Source organism: Macrobrachium rosenbergii, chromosome 50, assembly GCF_040412425.1.
Source record: "Macrobrachium rosenbergii isolate ZJJX-2024 chromosome 50, ASM4041242v1, whole genome shotgun sequence".
Taxonomy (NCBI): Eukaryota; Metazoa; Arthropoda; class Malacostraca; order Decapoda; family Palaemonidae; genus Macrobrachium; species Macrobrachium rosenbergii.
In genome coordinates, this window is record NC_089790.1 from 12,683,442 (window position 1) to 12,705,562 (window position 22,121).

The following is a 22,121-nucleotide window of genomic DNA, read 5'->3' on the forward strand; positions in this document are numbered from 1 at the left end:
TATTACTATTGTTATATACTTGCAGGGCATCAAAAATCTTTTTTCCACTTAAAGTTTTACTCAAATAGATAGCCTTTGCATCTTTTATAGCATTTATAATTAAGAGCTTTTACAGAAAGCAATTTATGTGTTTTTATAAAAATACAGACTTGTATAATAAGTGCTTATTTTCTAGACATTTAATTTTTTCTTGCAGAGATTTTAGTCTAGTCAGCTTCCACTGAAAACAATCCTTATATAAAGTTTGAGAGCACTCCCTGACAAAGGGATTTTCCATTTACAGTGAGCAGATGCCTGGTTTCTGTTGTTGCAAAATTTTACTAAATTGGGTTTTGGTTGTAAAAAGTATGATGACTATTATAACAAGTAAATAAAGTTCTTATTTATAGATTAAATATTTCAAGATTAAAAACAGGTAGATTTTCAAATGTGTTATAGAGGTACCATAGTTGTGTGTTTGCAAGCGATTGAAAAATATTGGTTCATAGTTCAATTTGCTATTATTATTTTATGCAAATATTGAAAGTGTAAATACACAGTAATGTTTTTTCTTTGACAGGTAAAGAAACTAGCATGCATAAATCATAAAAATTTTGACCAAAACTCACCTCCAATTGCCTCAATTATGGTATCTGATGCTTGAACATATATCTCATCTTCATTCTGAATGAAAATCTCCAGCATTACTGGCACACCAACACCGAGATTGCTAAATTGATACTGGCAGTCTGTGTGGTTTCCAGAGCAGTAGATAGGGGGTGATTGCTGCAAAATAACCTCTTTGTGCTTTAGTGTTGCATTGTAGTGCACTGGCCACAGTGGGGGAGGCCATTCATCCCAGGAAACTGCCAGGGAATTGCTGCTGATTTGCTGGGAGTATATAATCAGCCCTAAATGAAAGAGTATTACAAATGTACAGTAGTGTATACCAGTAGGAGACTTACAGAACTTTCATTTATTCTTGTTTTGTAGCAAAATGAAAAATAATGCTCAAGTATGATTTACAAAAAAGCAAAATTTAATTTTCTTAAGACAAACCTATCAGTTTTCTTTGCCTGTCTGTGCAAGTCAGCGAACCAAACAGTGCCACCCTCATTGACCACACATCTTGGAACCCTAGTGGCACTAACAATTGCCAGTCATTTGTGTGTTGTCGGGACTTTCTACAAGACTAGAGGGCCTCGTGTGTAAACTAATGGGTTTGTATTGTTGAGATGCATTTTTATTTACAAAAATTTCAATTGTTTCAACACTAATCTCATCATTATTTGGTCAAAATAACTATTTAAGAGGGCAGGATTCTTTTGGATAAAAAAAATGTTTGGCAATTAGCAGGCTGGAAAGGCAAATTTCTGAGTACTGTAAATGTATTCCAGAAACCAAAGTTCTTGAGGCTAATAAGGGGTCTCATAGTTGCACTGGTTCTTTATTAATAAGGCCATGTTTTCTACTTTTTCTTCTGTACTTCAACATGATACGCTTTCACAAAGTGCAGCACTGTTCATAAATTTTTAAGCCCAAATGAGAAACTTGCCAAAAACATAAGAGATGAAGAGACTGTAAGGGGAATGTGCTTCCTTCAGGATACAACGTTATGGATTGTATATATCATAAATCTAGGTCTCAAGTAAAACTTAACAAAAGTTGCAGAAAGCCATGAATCAAATTTTGAATGCTTTCCACTTAATGTTCCTCTTAAGGGCTGAAGATGTTGAAATAGCCTGAATCTCATGAGCCATCCTAACTTCATCCTTAGATGCTTAGGCTCAGTCTTCTAACATCCATTCTAAATTGCCATTCTCAACTTAAAGGAAATACTGTTCCTTCTAACTTCAGCTTTTGATGAGCTTTACAGTAGAAATAATTGTGAACCTCATTTTGTATAAGATTTTGCCCCCTGCTGGTATGGTTTTGCAGCCCTGATTGTGCAATTGGTAAGGTCTGCTTCTCATCCTGCTTCTATTGGCTAGGCAAAGAATAACAAACTGTGGAGTAGCCTGGCATCAGGTGCAGTGAACCCAGGGAGGAGGGGTCTGTATTGCCAGGCAACATTTTCTGAGATCTGGTACCCCTTCATTTCTTTGGTAAACTGCAGCCATGGAATTCTCCCACATGACTCCTACTGTCATACTGAAAAAATAATCCAAAAACTCAGGGTGAGGAAGACAGCTTTCAGCTCTATTAGATTGCTTTGAAGCTTTTTTTCCTCCTTTGACCAATGCTTCAATGCTTATAGGTCTCAGAGGGTAATACCCCATCCCCTGTTTTGAAGCATTTCAGAATAAGAGAAATTCTAAGGCTGGAAGGGATAAAGGTAACCCTGCTAGGAGGTTGTGAAGGTCCTGCTATCAGTCAAGGTCTAGGTATACCTAGTAAGGAATGGGAAGCAGAAGGTCTTATTTAGGTGTCAGAGGTTTGTTCATGTAATCCATATCTGAAAAAAAATCCAACTCATAACAGTATTAGTCTTTGAATTGGTCAACTGGAGATGCTTTATTAGCATCAGACTGTAAACATTTTACAGTCCACATTACTAGTGGGTATTCTCTAAAGTACCCAGCAAATCAGTCCTTAGTAAAGAAAATAATGCTGGTATGGTCTTATAATTATCAAGTAGTAGTAATCATTTACTACATCCCATGGTGATTGTAAACCCACTTATGAAAAAAGATAAACTTTCAGAGTTTGAAATATATGATTTAATAATATGAAAATGAAAAGAACAAGCATACACATCAGCATTTAAGAGGTGGGAAATTGTCCCAAAACATAGATAAGGTCATGTTGATCATACAGGCAAGCAAGGCAAGTAGAATAAGTTGTGTTTACAGTACATGACTGTCATCACTGACATCCTCCAGGGGAACAGGCACTATATGTACTACTGTAACTTGTTTTCAAGTGGTACTAGTTCTTTGAAAAAAGTATTCCAACTGCTTGCCAGCCACACCATTAGATTTACTTTGGGATGAGGAACTTTAGAAATGTTGGATTTTTACCCTGGTTCTAGTCTCATTGCCTTTTTTTTTCTCTCATTTTCTTTTGAGGTGATATCCTTGGATTTTTTTTCTTGTTTTTGCATTTGGGAAAATTTTCACTAATTAATGAAACAAAGTATCATAACCGAGATCGTAGTTCATAGCTAAAACTAACATTAACTGTGTCGTCCATCCAGGATGTGTGACTTGGGAAATATTCCCAAGAAATATTGTCAATCTGTCAATCATATAATGCTAACACTTTGGAGGATAATTTAAGAGAATTTTCATTATATATTTTTTGAATATCTAGAAGAATTTTCCAAGAAGCAGTGAAGGTGGAATGTTTAGACTTTTGAACAGAATATCTTTAAATACTTCAAAAGAATGGTCACCCATCGTATGTAAGAAATTATTTATGATTTTTTCCAAGAGTAATAAAATAAAGCACTGGTAAGCAAAAAGCATTAGAAATTATTGTAGCAGCAATGAGGTGCATATACCGTACTTACCTTTCACAGAGGCTGTTGTGTACGTTTCTTCACTAGCACTTTGACCTTGCATTGTACGAACAGAAATATTCCAGAGGCCTGGCGGTAGTGAAATCATCTTTTCACTATCTACTGTTTCTGCATGACTGGTATCGCCACTGATTTCTCCATGCCATTTTACCCAGAAACTGACATTTTCTTCAAGATTTTTCCAGCTGATTGAAGGTGTGTCTCCCTGTTAATAAAATGGTAGAATATTTTAGGAAATTTGAGGTACCGAGTACATAAAGTCTTACTCATCCAGCCTATCTGTAGTAGAAACTAGTAACATTTTGGTAACTTTTCTGTCGATGTTTGTGCCAAATATGGCCTCACATTGTTGATGAAGAATGTAATTCAATCTACATAGTTGCTCATGAGGAATAGGTACAGCAGTGATGGGTTTAAAATAAACAAAGTGAATAACAGACTAACAATAATGATCCAGATACTTATGAAAACTTAGAATAATGCTATTAAAACTACAAATCCACCAACTGCAATGCCCTTTGCTGCATATTGCATCGTTGGAACGTAAACCTTTATTTTCTATCAGGTCAGAATCTTGTCACAAGCTTCAGGGTTGTTTATATGTTGAAGAACTTTAATTTTAATTGGTCTTTTTTTTTCATTGTTATTTTTAATATTATTAACAAAACCATCTGTTAGGATTGCTGGATAATTCAGTAGGGTGGTATACCAGTAATGTAATCTTTTTCAGCATTTGACAACATAGAGCAAAAATATTTCACTCATCAGGTTTTAGAAACTGTGGTGCTTTAGGCAAAATCTATGGATCCCTGAATGCATATGCTTCAATTTTGTTCCCTATTGTACCAGTTATATATTTCTAGTGTACTGTATAGTGTTGGTAAATAGTCATTCACTGAACACTGTAACTACCAATACTGTTACTTACATTTTGATGCTGGTATTTATATGTGGTTCCTGGGTTGTAGCGAAGGTCTTGAGGTGGACTGATGAAGTGGAAGTCATCTGTAGCCAATAAATGATAAACTGAGTCTTACTAAATTGACACGAGTTATAAGGAAATTCACTGATATTACAAACAAGCACTGTATAAGGGAATTTTATTATGAGATAGAACCATAGCTTTACAGAATCTAAAAGCTAAAATTTTCTTTCTTGATGTTATGACAAGAGGAAATGATATCAGTTCAGTTCACTTCCCATGTTTATTTTGAGTTTCACCTTCTTGGCCCTTACTTTGTCCATAATGAGGACCTCTGTACATTTGCTGGTTATTGTGGATACATACGTAGACACGCTTGCATTAAACTTCATTTATATATATTATATATATATATATATATATATATATATATATATATATATATATATATATATATATATATATATATATTGTGTTTTTTACAGAAATTAATGAGAGTGGAAAAAAGGTCATGTGGATGTATGTATCTATCTATATTAATAAAATCTGAGTGGATCTTGTTTGTTCTCCCATAGGTGACAGTAGGGGAGACATGACACAGCCACCCTCCCCCTGCAAACCGGTTTGTCCGCCCTGGGTGGCCTGTTTGTCTGCTCTGGGTTAGGTAGGGTAGACATCAGTGCCGAGTTACAGTGCACATAGTGCATGCCAACAAGCTCATGTAAGCTTCGCTCAGTCGGAAATAATATATTTTCATATATGCGAAGGGGAATTTTTAGTTGATAATAACATCGAACCAGTGACGAGGAATCAGGACTACAGTGAACAAGCAGTCGGATACGATATTAAAGGACGTTTGTAGCTTTCTGATTGTATATGAATGTGATGTGATAAATAGTCATATATATATATATATATATATATATATATATATATATATATATATATATATATATATATATATATATATATATATATATATATATATATATATATATATATATATATATATAATTTTATCTAGTTTTATATATAAAACTCTTCTTATATATTATATATATATGTTTTATATGTGTATATATATGTGTATATATATATATATATATATAATATCTTTACACACATATGGCTTAGTTTTATATATAAAACATACAGAAAATTTCACAATGGCTTAGAACATACAGAAAATGTACGAATTATCCTACTGTGCTCTGCTCGATAAGAGGAAACCCTCCAGGATATCTACTACACTAAATAGCAACAGGCACTGATCTGAAACTGTCTTCATTTAGGCATAACATTCGTGCAAGACTTTATAAAATAAAACGTTATATACTTTTGTTATATATCCACAGAATGACACACATCTAGCCTTGTAAGGTCTTCGTTGGGCGAGTTGGTAGAGTTGTGGCCTAGCACTCGCTAGGCCCGAGTTTGACTCTCCGGCCGGCTAATGAAGAGTTAGAGGAATTTATTTCTGGTGGTAGAAATTCATTTCTCGCTATAATGTGGTTCGGATTCCACAATAAGCTGTAGGCCCCGTTGCTAAGTAATCAGTTGGTTTTTAGCCACGTTAAATATATAAGTCTGATCCTTTGGGCCTGCCCTAGGAGAGCTGTTAATCAGCTCAGTGGTCTGGTAAAACTAAGGTATGCTTAACTTAACTTTGGTAAGCAACGAATTAAAATAAAATATAACTCACAGCCGCTTCAAATATCGTTCTTCCCGCCCGGTAACACACATTATATATATATATATATATATATATATATATATATATATATATATATATATATATATATATTGCAACCAGGTCCAAAGTCTAGGTGTACATGCATCATGTGTGGCCTCTGAGTTAAGGTCCTTATGTATCCTTCCGGTGATTTTATAATTGTTATGTTATCTTTGGGTTACCTTAGTAAAATGATTTACCTTAAATTTTTCATTTTACTATCCTTTTTCCATATAGTATGCAGGCTACTTACTTTGCTTGACCTTATGATTTCCAATGATCAATTTCTACTCTACTTTATATATATATATATATATATATATATATATATATATATATATATATATATATATATATATATATATATATATAATGTACAGAAGGAATAGATCTATGAAAACGACAATAGGTCGAGCAACTACAGTAATTTAGGTCAAGCAAGGTAAGTACATACAATGCAGAAAAAGGATGGCTAAAAAGGTCGGTCAGTGTTTAACACTCCCTTGCCTTTCATTAGAGAGTCCTCAGTTCCATCCCGATGTGAGGCAGAAATTGATTTCTGTATGACAGTACTGAGGTAAACTGAAGATAACATGAAAACTGTAACGTGACCCTTTTACTCAGGATATTTTATATTCCAGTTTCATCGTTCCTCCTGTCATTGGAAATTCTTTTATAGTGTTGCTTTGCTTTCCCTTGTCCCGTTTATAGTCTTCACTTCTCGTATTGTTGAGTTTTTATATATATATATATATATATATATATATATATATATATATATATATATATATATATATATATATATATATATATACATATATATATATATAATACATTTATGTTTTATTGAATCCTTTATTCATGGAAGCGCAATAAGTCGAATGTCAATGTAATATGCATTTATAGTTATACTGTCAGTGTCAGTTTAAGCTGTTAGTGCTTAGTGTAAAGTTGCGTTCCGTGTTACCGGGCGGGAAGAATATTCGAAGCGATTGCCAATTTATTTTAATTCGTTACTTATTAAGATAGATACCTGTCATTCAGTGGATATATAGCAAACATATATGTAATGTTTTATAAAGTTTTATACGCATTTTATGCCTAAGTGAAGTTAAGTTTCAGAGCGTGTGCCTATGCCGATTGCTTTGTAGTGTGGTAGAAAGCCTGAAGGGTTTCTCTTATCAGGCAGAGTAAAGCAGGATAATTCGTACATTTTCTGTACGTTCAAAGCTACTGTGAAAGATATTCGCCGCGAAACACGTAAAGGTAAGAAAAGTTTATATAAAATTAGGCTTTGGTCACCTAGCTCGCTTCTTTCCAAGTCTGATGATTCAACTGGTTAGCCTATTTGTAAAGGAGACGGCCGCACGAATATGTCGATTTTTAATGTAATTTTTCGGCCAAAAAATTTAGGAAATTATGTTTATACTGCATTACAGGTGAGATTATAGGATGAATTTACCGAGATCATGAGAAATTCACCGTCTTTTGTCTATACTTTACGTTCGTTCCGCGGAGCTGCCGCCATGTTTAGTACCAGGCATTCGGGAATCAGCGTAAAAACAAACAAAAGATGGCAATTTTCTCATTATTTCAGTAATTTTCTGAGAATATTTTACCTATACTCCATTATGCACACCATTTGGCCAGAAATTATATTAGTATAGGATGTCTTCGTGCGGCTGTTTCCCTTCTTTACATATATAGGCCTATGTGGTATGATCGCTAAAAATTTTTTTTTTTTTTTTTTACAAAACCCAACTGGTATTTGAGCTTTATTACTATGAAATCTGCAGTAGGCTATGCTACCTCCTTTACTTGCTTAGTGGTGAATATTGGCTATATGTTGGCTCTGGGAACAAGATAGATTAAAACTGCAGACTACTAGGCCTAGGCCTACAACGCCCTTCCGGTTTGATAACTTCCAGTTTACGTGCAAAATGGATGTGAACGCAAAAATATAAGCATAAGACAGTAAATATCTTAAACAAGCGCAGAAGACACAAAGCAAGACTGAAAAAAAGGGTGGTAAACATTCTGGTCGGCGACTGGCCGGAACTAGGCATCAGCGGTAATCTTCAGTTTTATTCATGAGATATTTTAAAGTGTATTTTCATTTCCCATGGATACTCAATCTGATATTTATAATTTTTTTGGGGGTGGGGCTGGCAATACAGAATTTTTAAGTGGGGATGTACACTCTTGATACAATATAATTGGTAATTGGATTTGAAAATGCCCATGCTCAACATTGACGAACTACCCGGATAGAATCGAGATTATTTATATATTTATGGTTTCCCTTGGGGTTTAAACGACAATGAAACCTAGTTTAATTTTATTATACGAGAATATAAACCATCGACTGCTAGCTTTGCACAAGCTGGAAACAGCCGTTGAAACTTTGTAACAAGGTAGTTAATTAGTGGCAGGTGGGTGAATGATAGGAGCCGCCAACTGGTTGATTGGTGACAGGTGGGTGAATGATAGGAGTCTCCTACTGGTTGATTGGTGGCAGTGGGGAGTCTCCTGCCCCTCTGTCATAAGCCAGCAATTTTTCTGCAGCTGTTGACAAGTGAAGACTTTCGTGCTAGTGGTCTTACAAAATGGTAGGTTGATGCATTTCTCCCAAAATTAGTAGACTGTATATTTTTGTCGACACATAGGCCTAGTGTCTTTGTGGATGAGCACAAGCTTAGTAGTAATACAGTGCCTGTTCCAAAGAATGGCATATCTGCAGACTGCAGTAACTGCGGTCCAATTTTTGTTCTCCCTGTGCTCTCCAAAGTTTTTTCAAAGTCACTATGTAAGTATGTGGAACCTAAAGGATTGTTAGCTGATAGTCAGTATGCATATAAGAAGGAGATACCTGCAATGCTCTTTTAGACCTGACATGCCATTTGCCAGAGAACCTTTATAAGAACTCCAGAATCTTGGAGTGGGTGGATATGTTAGAGGATTACTTCCAGATTTCTTTACTGGTAGGCAGCAGCGAATTGCTGTTGATGGGATCTCTGGTAAACCAAGACCTACTGTGTCTGGAGTTCCACTGGGTAACGTTCTTGGTCCACCGTTATTTTTAGTGTATACAAGTGATGTGGTTGATGGCCTGGAAAACAAGGTTGTTCAGCATGCCAATGATGTAACTGTTGTAGGATGGTAAAGTCTCAACTTATAAGAAATGAAGCTGCCCTCAGCCTCAGTTGGGACATGGACCGAATCAATGAATGGTGTAGTATGTGGGGTATGAGGCTGAAATCTTGTGAAATGAAAAAACTATTGATTAGCAGATCTTTTACAGATTTTCCACCGCATCTTCCCTTTCAGGTTGATGGAATCCTGCTGAATGAGTCTGGAGCTTTAACTATTAGGTGTAACTTTTGACTCACATTGTACTTTTTTAGAAACATCTAATGGAAGGCTCAGCTTTGGAAGTAACATTGAATCCAATTCACAATGAAGGCCTTAGAATATGTTCAGGAGCCTTTAGATCATCACCATCATCATCTTTACTAGTTGAATGTGTAAGGAATTATTAGTTATTATATGTTATTTTCCCCCCAAATAGTAAAGATGATAAAAGCTGAATAAGCACAGAAATCCTTACCTAAAATAACAGTGTCACAGCTGCTACCACGGGCAACATTGTTGGTTATTGCTGTCACACAGACTGTGTAGTTTCCTCCTGTCCACAGTTCTTTGATTTCAGTGCTTGAAATTGAATTGTCCAAAAACTTGCTGTCACAGTAGAAACCTCCCAGATTAAATGGGTTTTGTACATCTAATTCACCATCTTTTTGAAAAAAGGCATTCATACTCCAGGCGACTACAGATGTTAGGTCACTATTCTCATTGTCTTCATCTGGATGGCGCCATTTGATAAAGATAGATGATTTAGATGTGGCCATTGCTTTCAGGTCCTTGACCGGTGAAGGAATAGCCATAACTGAAAAAAGATGAAATAGGAGTTGTATGTAACGAGCATAACTGTTCAAAAGTATTTAAGAAAAATGTGATATCTAACGTTACAGTTGTATGATAAACTGCTAAGAGGATGTGGGTAAGTAAAAGTAAACTTGTCAAAGGCCTTGAGCCATTACTAGATACTGTACTAAGTCATAATCCTTATTCGTTCAGAGTTTTTTGGCCGCCTCACCTGTACCTTTTATTATATCTATAAGCTTGATGCTTGGTAAATAAAATGTTTCCCCTTTTCTTTCTTATATATTTTATTATTTACTTCATGATTTGATATTTACTTAATATTTTAGTTTACTTATAAGTAAAGAATGTTGAAATATTATTACTGTACTCACCACCATAATTCTGGATATCTACTATGTCACTGCAGTATGTGTTGCTGGTGTAGATTGGGTTGTCATAAACAAAGGCCAGGACACAAACACTGTGCTTTCCAAATGCTGGGTTTTGGAATGTGTGTGTGGTATGATCTTCTGTTCGACTTTGAAGCGTAATAGTCTTAGACAATTCAGTTGCATGAAGAGTGAGGTTGTAGCTATATGCTAAGTTATAGTTGTCAACGATGTTCCACTTCGTGAAAATGAATGATGTGGTAGCTATTACTCGAATCATTGGTTGCTGTAAAGGGACTGGAAGAAATTCTTAGTTTAATTTTAATTTCAACTACTGTATACAGTTATATCTTGAAATGTCTTAACTTATACACTGAGTGCTAGTGCATTTTTATACCTGTTTATGGTTTTAAAGTGCATGAGGCATATATTTTGAACATAGAATTGCCTACCCTTATGATGAATAATGTGCCCTTTTTTAAGGTAACTGTCATTAAATGAGTCTTAAAGTTTTCTTTAGTTGGATTAAACTGAAAAGATCAAGATGAAAAATAGTTCTCAACATGTTCAGTTATACACTGCTAAAACTATTTTAATTGATAACTTTAAAGCAACTTTTTAATATTGATGTTACACATCTGAGTGATTCAACCTCTGAAATAGTATGGAAAGATTTTATTCAGCAGTATAGTTACAGAAATGTACCTGCCTAATAGAGAAGTTAGTATCTAATCATCATGTTAGTATCTAATCATCATGTTAGTATCCAATCACTTATACATTCTTAAGCAAAAATCTGCAACATGAACTTTAGAGTACATTAATGAGCTTCAGAAATATTGAAATTGAATTCCTTATCATTAATTTATCAAATGGTGACATCAGTATCTAAACATATTTTTTAGTACATAGAGCCCCAAATGAAAAATGGCATTCATCTACCAGATTCTGATGGCAGATGTCAAGATGATAACTTTTTTCAGAAGACATGCAAACAATATAATTTTTTCAGAACCTGTCATGTTAGAATGGCAAAGATAACAGATAGGCTAGATGTTAGAAGTGAATCTGTCATCCTCAAGGAGGAGTGATCAAGTACTAAACCCAACTGTAATCAATTAACAAATTTATTTTCTGAATGTTTCAAGATTTTACAAGAAATAATTTTTATCTTCCATACATGCCCTTGTGGCCATAGTTTCGGTGGAACTGAGTGATGTTAATATTGAACCACCTAGTAAAAAATGATAACCCACAACTCTACACTATTGCAAAGCTTACATGCAGCGCATATCAAATTACTGGTTTTACCAAGTCACTGGGTATCTCTCTCTAAGCACAACTGGAATGGGAAGGATGTTGTCGGTAGCATTATCCTTTACATTTTGATGCATTCCATCAGCCTGTCATTTGGTAAGTAACAAGACCCACCTAACCTTGCTGGAAATTAAGTACTTGAATGTATTTGCTCTGATGAAGAACAGTATGTAAACCTTCATCTTGATACAGGAGTATCTTCAGTGACATTGATTTTGGTATTTTAACAAGTAGTTAAGGAGTGGTGAGTGCTGGGGGATTACCAGTCACTCACCTCATTGAACCTTAACTTATTTTTGGGCTGCTCTCAAATCAACACCTCTCCAGTGCCCCTCTAAAGTTTTCGGAACTTGACTTTGGTTGTGAAACATTTTACTCTTTATTTTTTATGTATGAAGTCAGGGATACAGCAACAACAGCATCCTGGCTTGTATGTGTTAGTACTGTATTCAGTTACCTGGCTGACCCATTGCAAGATACCAGTCAGTGATGCTACTCAGTGCAGTTGTGGCAGCTGCTTTTAGCATTGGATGGGCCTTACATCTATTGGTGCTTGGTCTCAGAGCTCTGCTACCAGACTGGTATGGCCCCCCTTTGGGCTCTACATGCTAGGGCATTATCCAGTGCATGGTACTGATATTGTCCATCACAGTAGTACTCAGTATTTGGGTCTGGTCTAGGGAATGATACTGGTCCACCTTTCAGACTGGAATTTCCTCCTCAATCTTGAAATGATATATGATTGCTCACCCTTACCAATATCCTTCATCAGAGTTTGCCTTGTGCTTGGGTATTCCTCTGTGATGATTATTTTGGCCATAATGTATTCAGCATCCTTATTCCTGGACTGTACCTCCTACTGGGGTCTTTCAAGCTCAGGCATGATGTTTTGCACATGCTCCTGACCGATCTATGGTACATATTGTTGGTGCCATGTCATTGGAGTATTCTTACACTGTATTGGGGCCATCCTAAATACCATTACAATGCTGTTAGCTTGTACCTGCTTATGACCAACCCTGGTACAAGTTGTCAGTGGCGTGGTCCTGAGCTGCTTCCAGTATCTGGAAGGCAAATCACCCACTCCTTTAAGAACTCCATTCTGGGGATCTGCCCTCAATGTTATGTTTCTCCTTATAATGGAGAAATGGAAGTGGAGGTGCAACTCTGCCCTCACTCTGCTTCTTCCAATCACTGATACTTGTTCCCAGTTCCCCTTTGGAAGAAGTGCTTATATGCCTCCCCATCTCATCATAGATAGTTTCACTCCTTCTTCTGCTGTAAAACTCAGGGAGTACTGTATAGTGCCCATATGTACAGTATATTTGTGGGTAAAGGTCTCCTTATGGAAGAGAGAGCTGTTTTCCTTTCCTGTGTAGAGGTATAGGAACAATCTCTGTCACCTTATGAGACTGTGACTCATTTCTAGCAGCTGTGTCTTTCTAGGTGGGCTGTCTTCTAAAGAAACAATTTCTCGTTACACAGCACCTACTTTGCTTTTAGGTTAATTTTGTTCCAGACATTCAGGAAGAAGGGGAGACATTTTATCCTAGTAATCATTGAATTCTATTTGAGATGTCCCCTGATATTACCAGCTTAGTTACTCTGGCCCAACTTCAGTCAGGTGCACTACTCCCCTAGCAAAGCTGTCAGATCACTTTGCTTTTGCTTCTTAAAAGTGCCAGTCAACTGGAAGAGTTTCACCCCTCCCCTTCTCCCTGCATCCTAAAGCAATCTATCAGATCTTTTTCGGAAGGGTAGAAGTTGGTTTTCCACCTATGTACCAGTTCACAGGATTTGGAGTTTTAACTACCTGTTAAGGTGAAACTTTGATTAGGTTCAAGGAAGGAGCCAGCTCTCTTGACTTTCTTGTTCTCAACTAAAGGACAGTTGAAGGCCCCTGGCTTTTGTTCCTTGGCTCTGTAGTGGTGCTTAAGCCATTGTTATAGCTTTTCCAAGCACTGATAGGATGTAACTGGAAGGTTTATGGTGGTGTTTAGGTTGGAGAAGAGATGCATTGGGCACTGGATCTCCTCCCCCCTTTTTGTGTCCTTTCTAACTGTAATACCCCTAAATGACATGGTGGATGCAGGTGAACTATGTGAAGAAGCACTTATCTGAAAACTTGTCTCTGACAATGTGTTCTCTCCATCCACTCTTTAACAAGGGTTTAGGACAGGTGTAGGGCATTATTGTTCATCCTTGGGATGTTGATACTGTACCACTAACTACTAACCTGGAGTTTTTGTTCCTTTATGGGAAAGACAGGTTTCCTGTATGCGAGGATGGTTCAGCTTGGTGAACTATACTCTGGCACAAGGCCTTATCAGCCTCTTCCTTTGGATGCCAAGTTGAATACAGTAGTGGGTTTTATTAGTCAGTCTTTCCCAGCTCAGTATATGTGACCATGAAGCTGGCATTTCTGGTTGGTGATAGACTGTCCTTTCATTCTCTCACCTTTGTCACAGGCATTTTGGGATGCTTTGGAATGCAGTAGAGGTTTATAACTTAGGTTCTGATTCGATCTGAACAGTTCCAGTCCTGTTCTGTGAGACAAAACCTCCCACATTTTTCCTATATATGCAAACCTGTTCTCTTATAATAATCCCAACCCCAACCATCCTCACATTAGCTCCTGCAGCTGAAGAAATAAATGCCTGGGTTACCGACAGGTGATTGGGTGGTATCTGGTCACCATTAATTACAATGTTGCCAAGGTTCAATAGCCTATCTGAACCAGCTGTCACCAAATATTATCCTTATAAAAGACATAAGGTTTGTAAATCTAGGAAAAGTGCAAATTAACTTGAATATGCAACAGTGAAAAGTTATTTTGAGCATAAAATTTTCACTCTCATAGGAAAAAATATCAATGACTACGTACACATGCAGGTACAGTACAGTATAGTAAGAAGTAACTTATTTTTTGGGTCCAGATCAGCACAAGAATCAAGAAAAATTTGATTGGATACTAATATCTCTACCTTATGTAACTGATTGTGGCATATTGAATCATCAGACAATGTCATCAAATTTTATATGCTTAATGAAAGTAGTTGTTTTGCAATGATAGTTTTCTCCTTTCATGTGCCTCCTTAATGTCAAAATTTACATTCAGTACTTACAAATATAGCTCCATCGTTTCTTGGCTTCTGCTAGTATAATTCCTTCTGAACTTTGGGATAGCACTGTAATTAACAGTGTTTGAAAGCCTTTCAACTGATATTTTTGTTGACTGATGATACATGTTTCGTTCCCTGTTGTGTCTAGTGAGGCAGATGTTGTATTTTCCAATGTAGTGTCTATCAGGTCTTGCAGTATGGTGATGAGGGTGTAGGTGTTGTCCATGAAAGATTCACTTTGTTTAGAAGATATATTAGTGCAAACAATGATGTGATCATCCCAGTACATTGATACGCTGGTGATGTTCATGGCTGGAAAAAAGAATGTATATTATCAGGACAAGATATTAGTATGGTGGGTTATCAAACTCTTAATACTACAGTATTTGCTAAGCTAGGGTAGCAGGCATCACTTCTGCTTTATTGAAACTGCTTTTAATGCCTAATAGGTATAAGAGAAACTGCAGTAGTGTGGTGGTATGCTGCATTATAGTTTTAGGGTCTCTCTCTCTCTCTCTCTCTCTCTCTCTCTCTCTCTCTCTCTCTCTCTCTCTCTCTCTCTCTCTCTCTCTCTCTCTCTCTCACACACACACAATTTCATTATTGTGTATCTTGTGTTCACATCTGTGCTAATGCACATTTTTTTCAGCACTTTTGTCTTTTCTACTTTGTGCATCTGCATGGTACTGGTAATAACTTTTTGAGTTATAGTATTGTATACTGTTTAGTATTTAATAAGTACTGTTCATTATTTTTGGTTCAGTACTTTACATTTAACTCAAGTGCATACCCTAATAGATGGATACATATTTCTGAAAGTAATATTGATATTAGACTAGTTATATTTATCACTACAGCTTATCATATTATGAGATATGCCACATAAACAAATACTGATAGACCAAGGGCAATAAGAAATTTCATATGGTTATTTAGTTAGGAGGTATAGGCCTACTGGGAAGTGCATATATAATACTAGAGTAACAAATACTGGTAGTTTTTTTTTTTTTTTTGCCACCTCTTTATGTGATTTTGGAATTTTTACGTCGGTGCATTCGATTAGTTCTAGTTTGTATCGTTTCCTGAAGTTCACTCAGGACAAAACTTGAATTTTCAAAGCCTTGCCTTATACCTATATATAGCCTATATGTCAACGGCTCGGGTTCGATAGTACAGTAGGCTATATATCGCATTTATCTCGGGAAAATTAAACACCAGGCGTAAATTCTGACTAGTTTCATCATTGTCTCTTATGACTTTTAGAGAAGTGATACATGGTTGTAGAAATTTGCACTATATTTATGCTAGAGTGTACAAAACAAACGAACGCATAGATCTTTGGAAACGAAATTCTCATACCTGACAAGTGGGAAGAGAGGGCGGTAGGATCTGTAGGTTCGTTGGGGTCTGAGGTTTAAAATCAGTTTATCTATCCTCTTACTGACGTCCCATGCCAACTACTGTACCTCTCTTAAAGTCTATACATTTACACATTTCTTTTGAAGTTAATGGATCGAGTTTATAGTACATGCCTTGATTGATGTTCATATTCTTTCAAAAGCTTTATTTTATGAAACTAAAGCGTAACAAACCACAATAATTAGAACAATGATGTATTGTTGTCACAATACAATAAACTGAAGGTTGCATTAGTTGCGTCAGAACCCTGAATTCGGGGATTATCTAGGTATGAGTTGGGCCTACTTCGGCGACAAACTGTGAAAGCAGACTGTATGCATTACCATATGTGAATCTTTATACGTGGTCCTGGTGGATGGTTTTGAGATTCCCTAGTTTCTGTACTTAACGAAGTCTATACAGTACTTTTTGTTACGTTTTATATGTTAAGAGGCTGATTTCCTCTTCTTGAAGCGCCCTCATTCTTTATAAACACATTTTCGAGTAGATTGCAATGGGATCCTGGTGGAAAATGAGTTTGGAAAGGCGCGCGCGCGAGAGAGAGAGAGGGAGTATGTGCATGTAACGAAACTCTCAAGGAACTTGGAAAAAGAAAACCTTGGAACTTCTCTCTCTCTCTCTCTCTCTCTCTCTCTCTCTCTCACACAGTTTGATTTTTTCCCCCAAAGACTAGCGTGCACCAAGATCAGGGAAAAGGATAATGACTGTGTTGTATCGGTAAAAGAAAAGATCGATCAGTCACAACATGGAAAATACAGACCTGGAACTCTCTCTCTCTCTCTCTCTCTCTCTCTCTCTCTCTCTCTCTCTCTCTCTCTCTCTCTCTCTCATTTTGATTTCTTTCCAAAGACTAGCGTGCAATCAGATCAGGGGGTAAGGAAAGTTACGGTGGTGTATTAATAAAAGAAGAAAAGATCGATCAGTCACAACGTGTAAGGTTATTGAGATCGGAGAAAGTGTTCAGGTACGAGAGAGATGAACATCCTGCCTGCATCCTGGTAATTGTAACGATGTTTTCTCATACAGTTTAACAACTATTGTTCTGTAATGTGTTTATTTATTATGTGGTTTTATAAAAGTTATCCAATATCAAAATATTTTCTAACGCTTTGCTGCTTAGCCACTTAAATTCTGTTGAAGCTTACCGAGCAGTTTTATGACTTTCAAAGCATTTGTTCAGTGAACGTGTGCACAAGGAGAATACAGCAAAGAATCGAAGTCGGTTGGTTATCATTCCTTATGCTGAAAGTTTGGCATCAGATAGTGTATCGGAAATCGGCGGAGGCCGCATTCGAATGTCGTATCAGCCTGTTATTTGCGCATGTTTGACATGTATCAAGATTGTTGTCTGCTGAGGACCACTGTAAGCTATCTTGTAACGTGTTGTTTGATTTGATCGAAATTCGAGATTATCTGACTGACTTTGGACCTTGACACAGCAGAGTGGAAGACAGGAAGGAGCCTAATGTAGTGACCTGGGTTTCTGTGGCCATTAAAGGGAACAATATCCTTGTTTGTTCCCAACAAGAATGGAACCTAATGAGAAGATTATATATATATATATATATATATATATATATATATATATATATATATATATATATATATATATATAAATGTATATAGGCTATATACAGTATATATATATATATATATATATGTATATGTAACTAAAGTAATAAATGCCCTGGCGTATATTATTTGGACCCCTGTATTAGAAAAATGTTCAAGAATGACCTAAAAGATAAAGTCACTGACTTAATTACAAATTAGTTACCTTATATATATTTTCTATGTACCCATATGTTTAATATGATTTTTTATTTGTAAAAATGTTCATCTTGGAAAAATTATTATTTACAAAAAAGAGAATTATTTTGTTGTTCTAATATTTTTTGGGTGGTCAGTCACGCCCTTGTATAATCTTTTAATTGTCTTGTCCCTGCTTCTGAACGGTTGATCCAAATCCTTTGTAAAACCTCTTAAATATTTAACACTGTTTTGGCCGTTCTGCTATAATTCTTCAGTTGTGTTGGGTTCCAGGTACATATTTTTCCTTTATAATCCCCATCTGTCATTTCTATGAGCTTTCTTTGTAAACTTACTTTTATATTTCTTCAGTCTGCTAAGTAAAGGACGAAACAGTCGAAAGGCCTCGCAGCACTCCAGTGTTTCCCTTTCCTTCGTGGATTTTATCTTTATATAGCCTATGTGTATAGGCTATATATATATATATATATATATATATATATATATATATATATATATATATATATTGTTTATGGTTATATTTATGTCTGTAGACCATTATAAGAAGCGTGAGATTTCCTTCTTAAAAAACTATTTAATGTGACAAAAAATGGATTTCATGACGATTCATACACCGTAAACCTATCAAGAGGATTTAAAATAAAACCTCTTACTCCAAAATTAATTTTACATGCCTCCAGAGATATCGATATAAAGGGTTGCAGAATTATATGTTGTTTGTAATTTTTACTGTTAACCATTAATGGAAGAAATATATATTATAGCAATCAAATGACAGGAGAAAAATAATTTCCTGTCTGGTAATACATAGCTCGGAATGATCTTCGCTTGATTGAAACCAATCTGATTAGTTTAAAGAGATGCTCAAAGCAAAATAAGATTTAGCATTTACGTATTTCCATTCATCTTGACAAGAAGGTCGAGGTTTGCTTGAAAGCTTAAATATGTGATTACTTTTATTGCGAACGACTTAGTTTTCACCAAGGTCGAGAGAATTGACTATTTGGACTTCGGTTTTCAAGTTCAGATACAATTAGGGCTCACCGAATGTCACATTCACCTCATACAGTGTATTGTAGGCATTGCTAAAGGTTCTTTGCAGCGTCCCTTCGGCCCCTAGCTGCAACCCCTTTTCATTCTTTTTACTGTACCTCCTTCCATATTATCTGTCTTTCATCTCGATATCCACCCTATCTTAACAAATATTTCACAGTGCAACTGCGAGGTTTTCCTCCTCTTACATCTTTCAGACCTATCTACTCTCAATTTCTTTTCAAGCGCTGAATGACTCATAGGTCCCAGTGCTTGGCCTGTGGCCTAAACTCTATATTCAGTTCAATTCGAATGTCACATTCAACTTCATTCATCCAGTGAAACTAGCAATTTCAAAAATCGCAAGCAATATCACCTTGCCGTTCTTATTGAGTAATAATATTGGCTCAAAGGTTGTTGAAGACTCCGAGGAATTCATGTTTGTTATAAAAAATTAACTCTGTAGGTGATGGATATAGAATTTAGGCCAAAGGCCAAGCACTGGGACCGATGACGTCATTCAGCGCTGAAACGGAAATTGACAGTAAAAAGATCTGAAAGGTGTAACAGGAAGAAAACCTAGCAGTTACACTATGCTGTTAGGAGAGGATGGAAAGGAAGATAGAAGAAAGAGAATATGGACTCTTATAGGAGAGGCAAGATGGAATTAGCATTTTTAGATCCTACAAGAATGTGTAATGGTAATTGAAAAATATGGGCAGAAATGAGAGATTTCTTTCTATGGCCGTTAATTCATGGAGGAAGAATGATCTGGAAAAGTCAAACAGGATACCAAGGATGGCATTCGCCGATGGTTTATTTGCTACCTAAATTAGATGCTCATGAAAATTAAGGTTATGTTCTCCGAGTTTTATATAACCTTGGACGTCAGTGGCCTTGATTGCTATGATGGTTGATTTGGAGTGCTGATAAATAAGATTAAAACCGCAGGTACTGTGTTGATGGCCAAAACATCAGCATTTGGGCCTTTCCTCTGCTTTCTGTTAAATTTCGTTCTTATATATATATATATATATATATATATATATATATATATATATATATATATATATATATATATATATATATATATATATATATACTGAGATGGTGGTATTTTTTTGTGCAAATGTATATTTGTTTTTCATTACGGTACGTCATTAGGTGTTTTTATTTTTCAAATTTTATTTGTTTTTCATCCGTCATGCAGTCGTCTATAGGAATATGGTTTTTAGTATGTTATGTATTGTTTTTTGGATACCGTTAGCGTTTTCGAACACGGAATTTTTTTGTATATTGTTAAATTTATAATGTTATAATAGAATTATTATTATACAGTCCGTGTTGCAGTCATATCGTATAGTAAAAGAAATATTTTACATTTTCCAGAATGGGTCTTAAAATGCAAATAAAAATGTAAATGTTATTGACAAGAATGTTGTACTTCCTAAGTTTTGCCTTAAGGAGTTTTGGCTAAGGGACTTTGCACTTGACACTATATGGCTTTTGTAACACACACATTATAGTCCGTGGAGCGTACTTAGTGAAAAGAGTCGACGATTACAGATTTCCTTGTGATTCTTGGAAAGATTGTATGTGAGAAACATTTAATTATAATTAAGGGCAATATTTTAATTAAATACTGCCAAAAACACCACTTGAAAATTTTAATTACCTTACGACAGTGTGACGGATTTCCTCCGGTGTAAAGTGGTGACAGAAGTGGGCCGTGACTTGGCAAATGCGTTATTCTTGGATTAAAACTCTTGGGATCAGATCAGATCCGGCCCCTTCCCTAAGGCAAAGACCTTTCCATGGATGATCTCCCAAAAACTCAGGGATTATTGAAAGCACGAATGAATCGGTCCATGACATGAAACTGCCCCACTGGACAAAGTTCCCTCTGGATGAAGCTCTGCAGTAAAACTCTTTTAGAATAAAATTGTATAACAGCCACGTAATTGGCTTTTTCCTACCTGTTTTCGGAAACAAGCCAAAGCAAGGAGAAATAAATGTTTGCGAAGACTTATATTATTAACATGGGATGGAATGATTCAAACAAAGGGTGGCAGCGTTTCTTAAAAGGCCCATGTTTAATTTTTTGTGGTTCGACTTTGGTCTTGTTCACGAAAAGTTGAATAAACAATAAGTATCCAGCTTTCCCTCAAGTATCATGCCTCAAATAACAACGTATATCAAACAGTATTTTTGTTTAAATTTGAATAAAATTCGCGTTCATAGACTGAAACTTTTCGTTTTGTTATGATGTTGGGATAATAATCCAGATATTAGCTTTAGAATAGATTTTGATATCTTCTGAAGTTAAGGGTAGGTTGTTGTAGGTTCTATTTAAAATATATGTTTTACCATTATAAGAATCTTTCTCTTGCTGTCTCTCATTAAAAACATTTTTTTTGCTAAAAAATACTAGGAAATATTGGGGGTAAATCCTGTATTTCTAACATTTTAATATCGAGAGATTGAAAGTGCTGAGGCCTTGAAACTTGACCGTGAACGAGGAATAAGAGAGAATACGAGACAAGGGAGATGGGACTGATAAATTCGACATTTAGGACCTCGGATGTATTTGCCAGTCTATTAATCCTGGTATTTAGCAGTCTCTTCCCTTGTAACGGTCGTGTATTTTCGTGTTATTCACGTGAATACATTGGTTTGTTTTATGGGATGGAAATTATTGTTAAGTAACAAATTTTTGTGGGTTGTGCGAATGTTTTGTTTTCACTTACGGTACACATTTTCGTTATTTTTTTCCTTTCGAACAAGAGCCATGGTATATCCCATTGGTGATGGAAGTTTTTTTTTTTTTTTTTGTTATTTCTTCAAAACCGGTTGTGCAATCTGAATGGAACGCCAGGGTCTATATCTAACATTTTGGCAATGTTACGGTTTCCTATCCATCTGTAGTACATTCGTATTATTATTATACAACAGATTTCTAACCAGTTTTGGAAACGCTCTTACTTCTAGGATTCAC

General features: G+C 35.8%; 2 protein-coding genes across 4 annotated transcripts in view; one reads left to right on the plus strand and one right to left on the minus strand.

Moving 5' to 3' along the window:
* LOC136832626 (uncharacterized) overlaps positions 1-22,121 on the minus strand; it is a 34,152-nt gene that overhangs the window by 11,587 nt on the left and 444 nt on the right. The window contains exons 1-7 of one of the 2 annotated variants that reach the window (XM_067093878.1): positions 16,265-16,363; positions 14,909-15,217; positions 10,470-10,763; positions 9,761-10,099; positions 4,428-4,504; positions 3,491-3,704; positions 609-890 (exon numbers count right to left, since the gene is read on the minus strand). In XM_067093878.1, coding sequence (XP_066949979.1) covers positions 609-890; positions 3,491-3,704; positions 4,428-4,504; positions 9,761-10,099; positions 10,470-10,763; positions 14,909-15,215 — 1,513 coding nt within the window. In that variant the 5' untranslated portion in view covers positions 15,216-15,217; positions 16,265-16,363. Of the gene's footprint in view, positions 1-608; positions 891-3,490; positions 3,705-4,427; positions 4,505-9,760; positions 10,100-10,469; positions 10,764-14,908; positions 15,218-16,264; positions 16,364-22,121 lie in introns of those variants that run through there. The other variant, XM_067093877.1, reaches the window with a different exon arrangement.
* The window catches only part of LOC136832625 (zinc finger protein 665-like), a 184,673-nt gene continuing 169,627 nt past the window's right edge, over positions 7,076-22,121 (plus strand). For both annotated transcript variants that reach the window (XM_067093873.1, XM_067093876.1), the window contains exon 1: positions 7,076-7,419. The gene's annotated coding sequence lies outside the window, so the exon portion shown is untranslated. The remainder of the gene's footprint in view (positions 7,420-22,121) is intronic.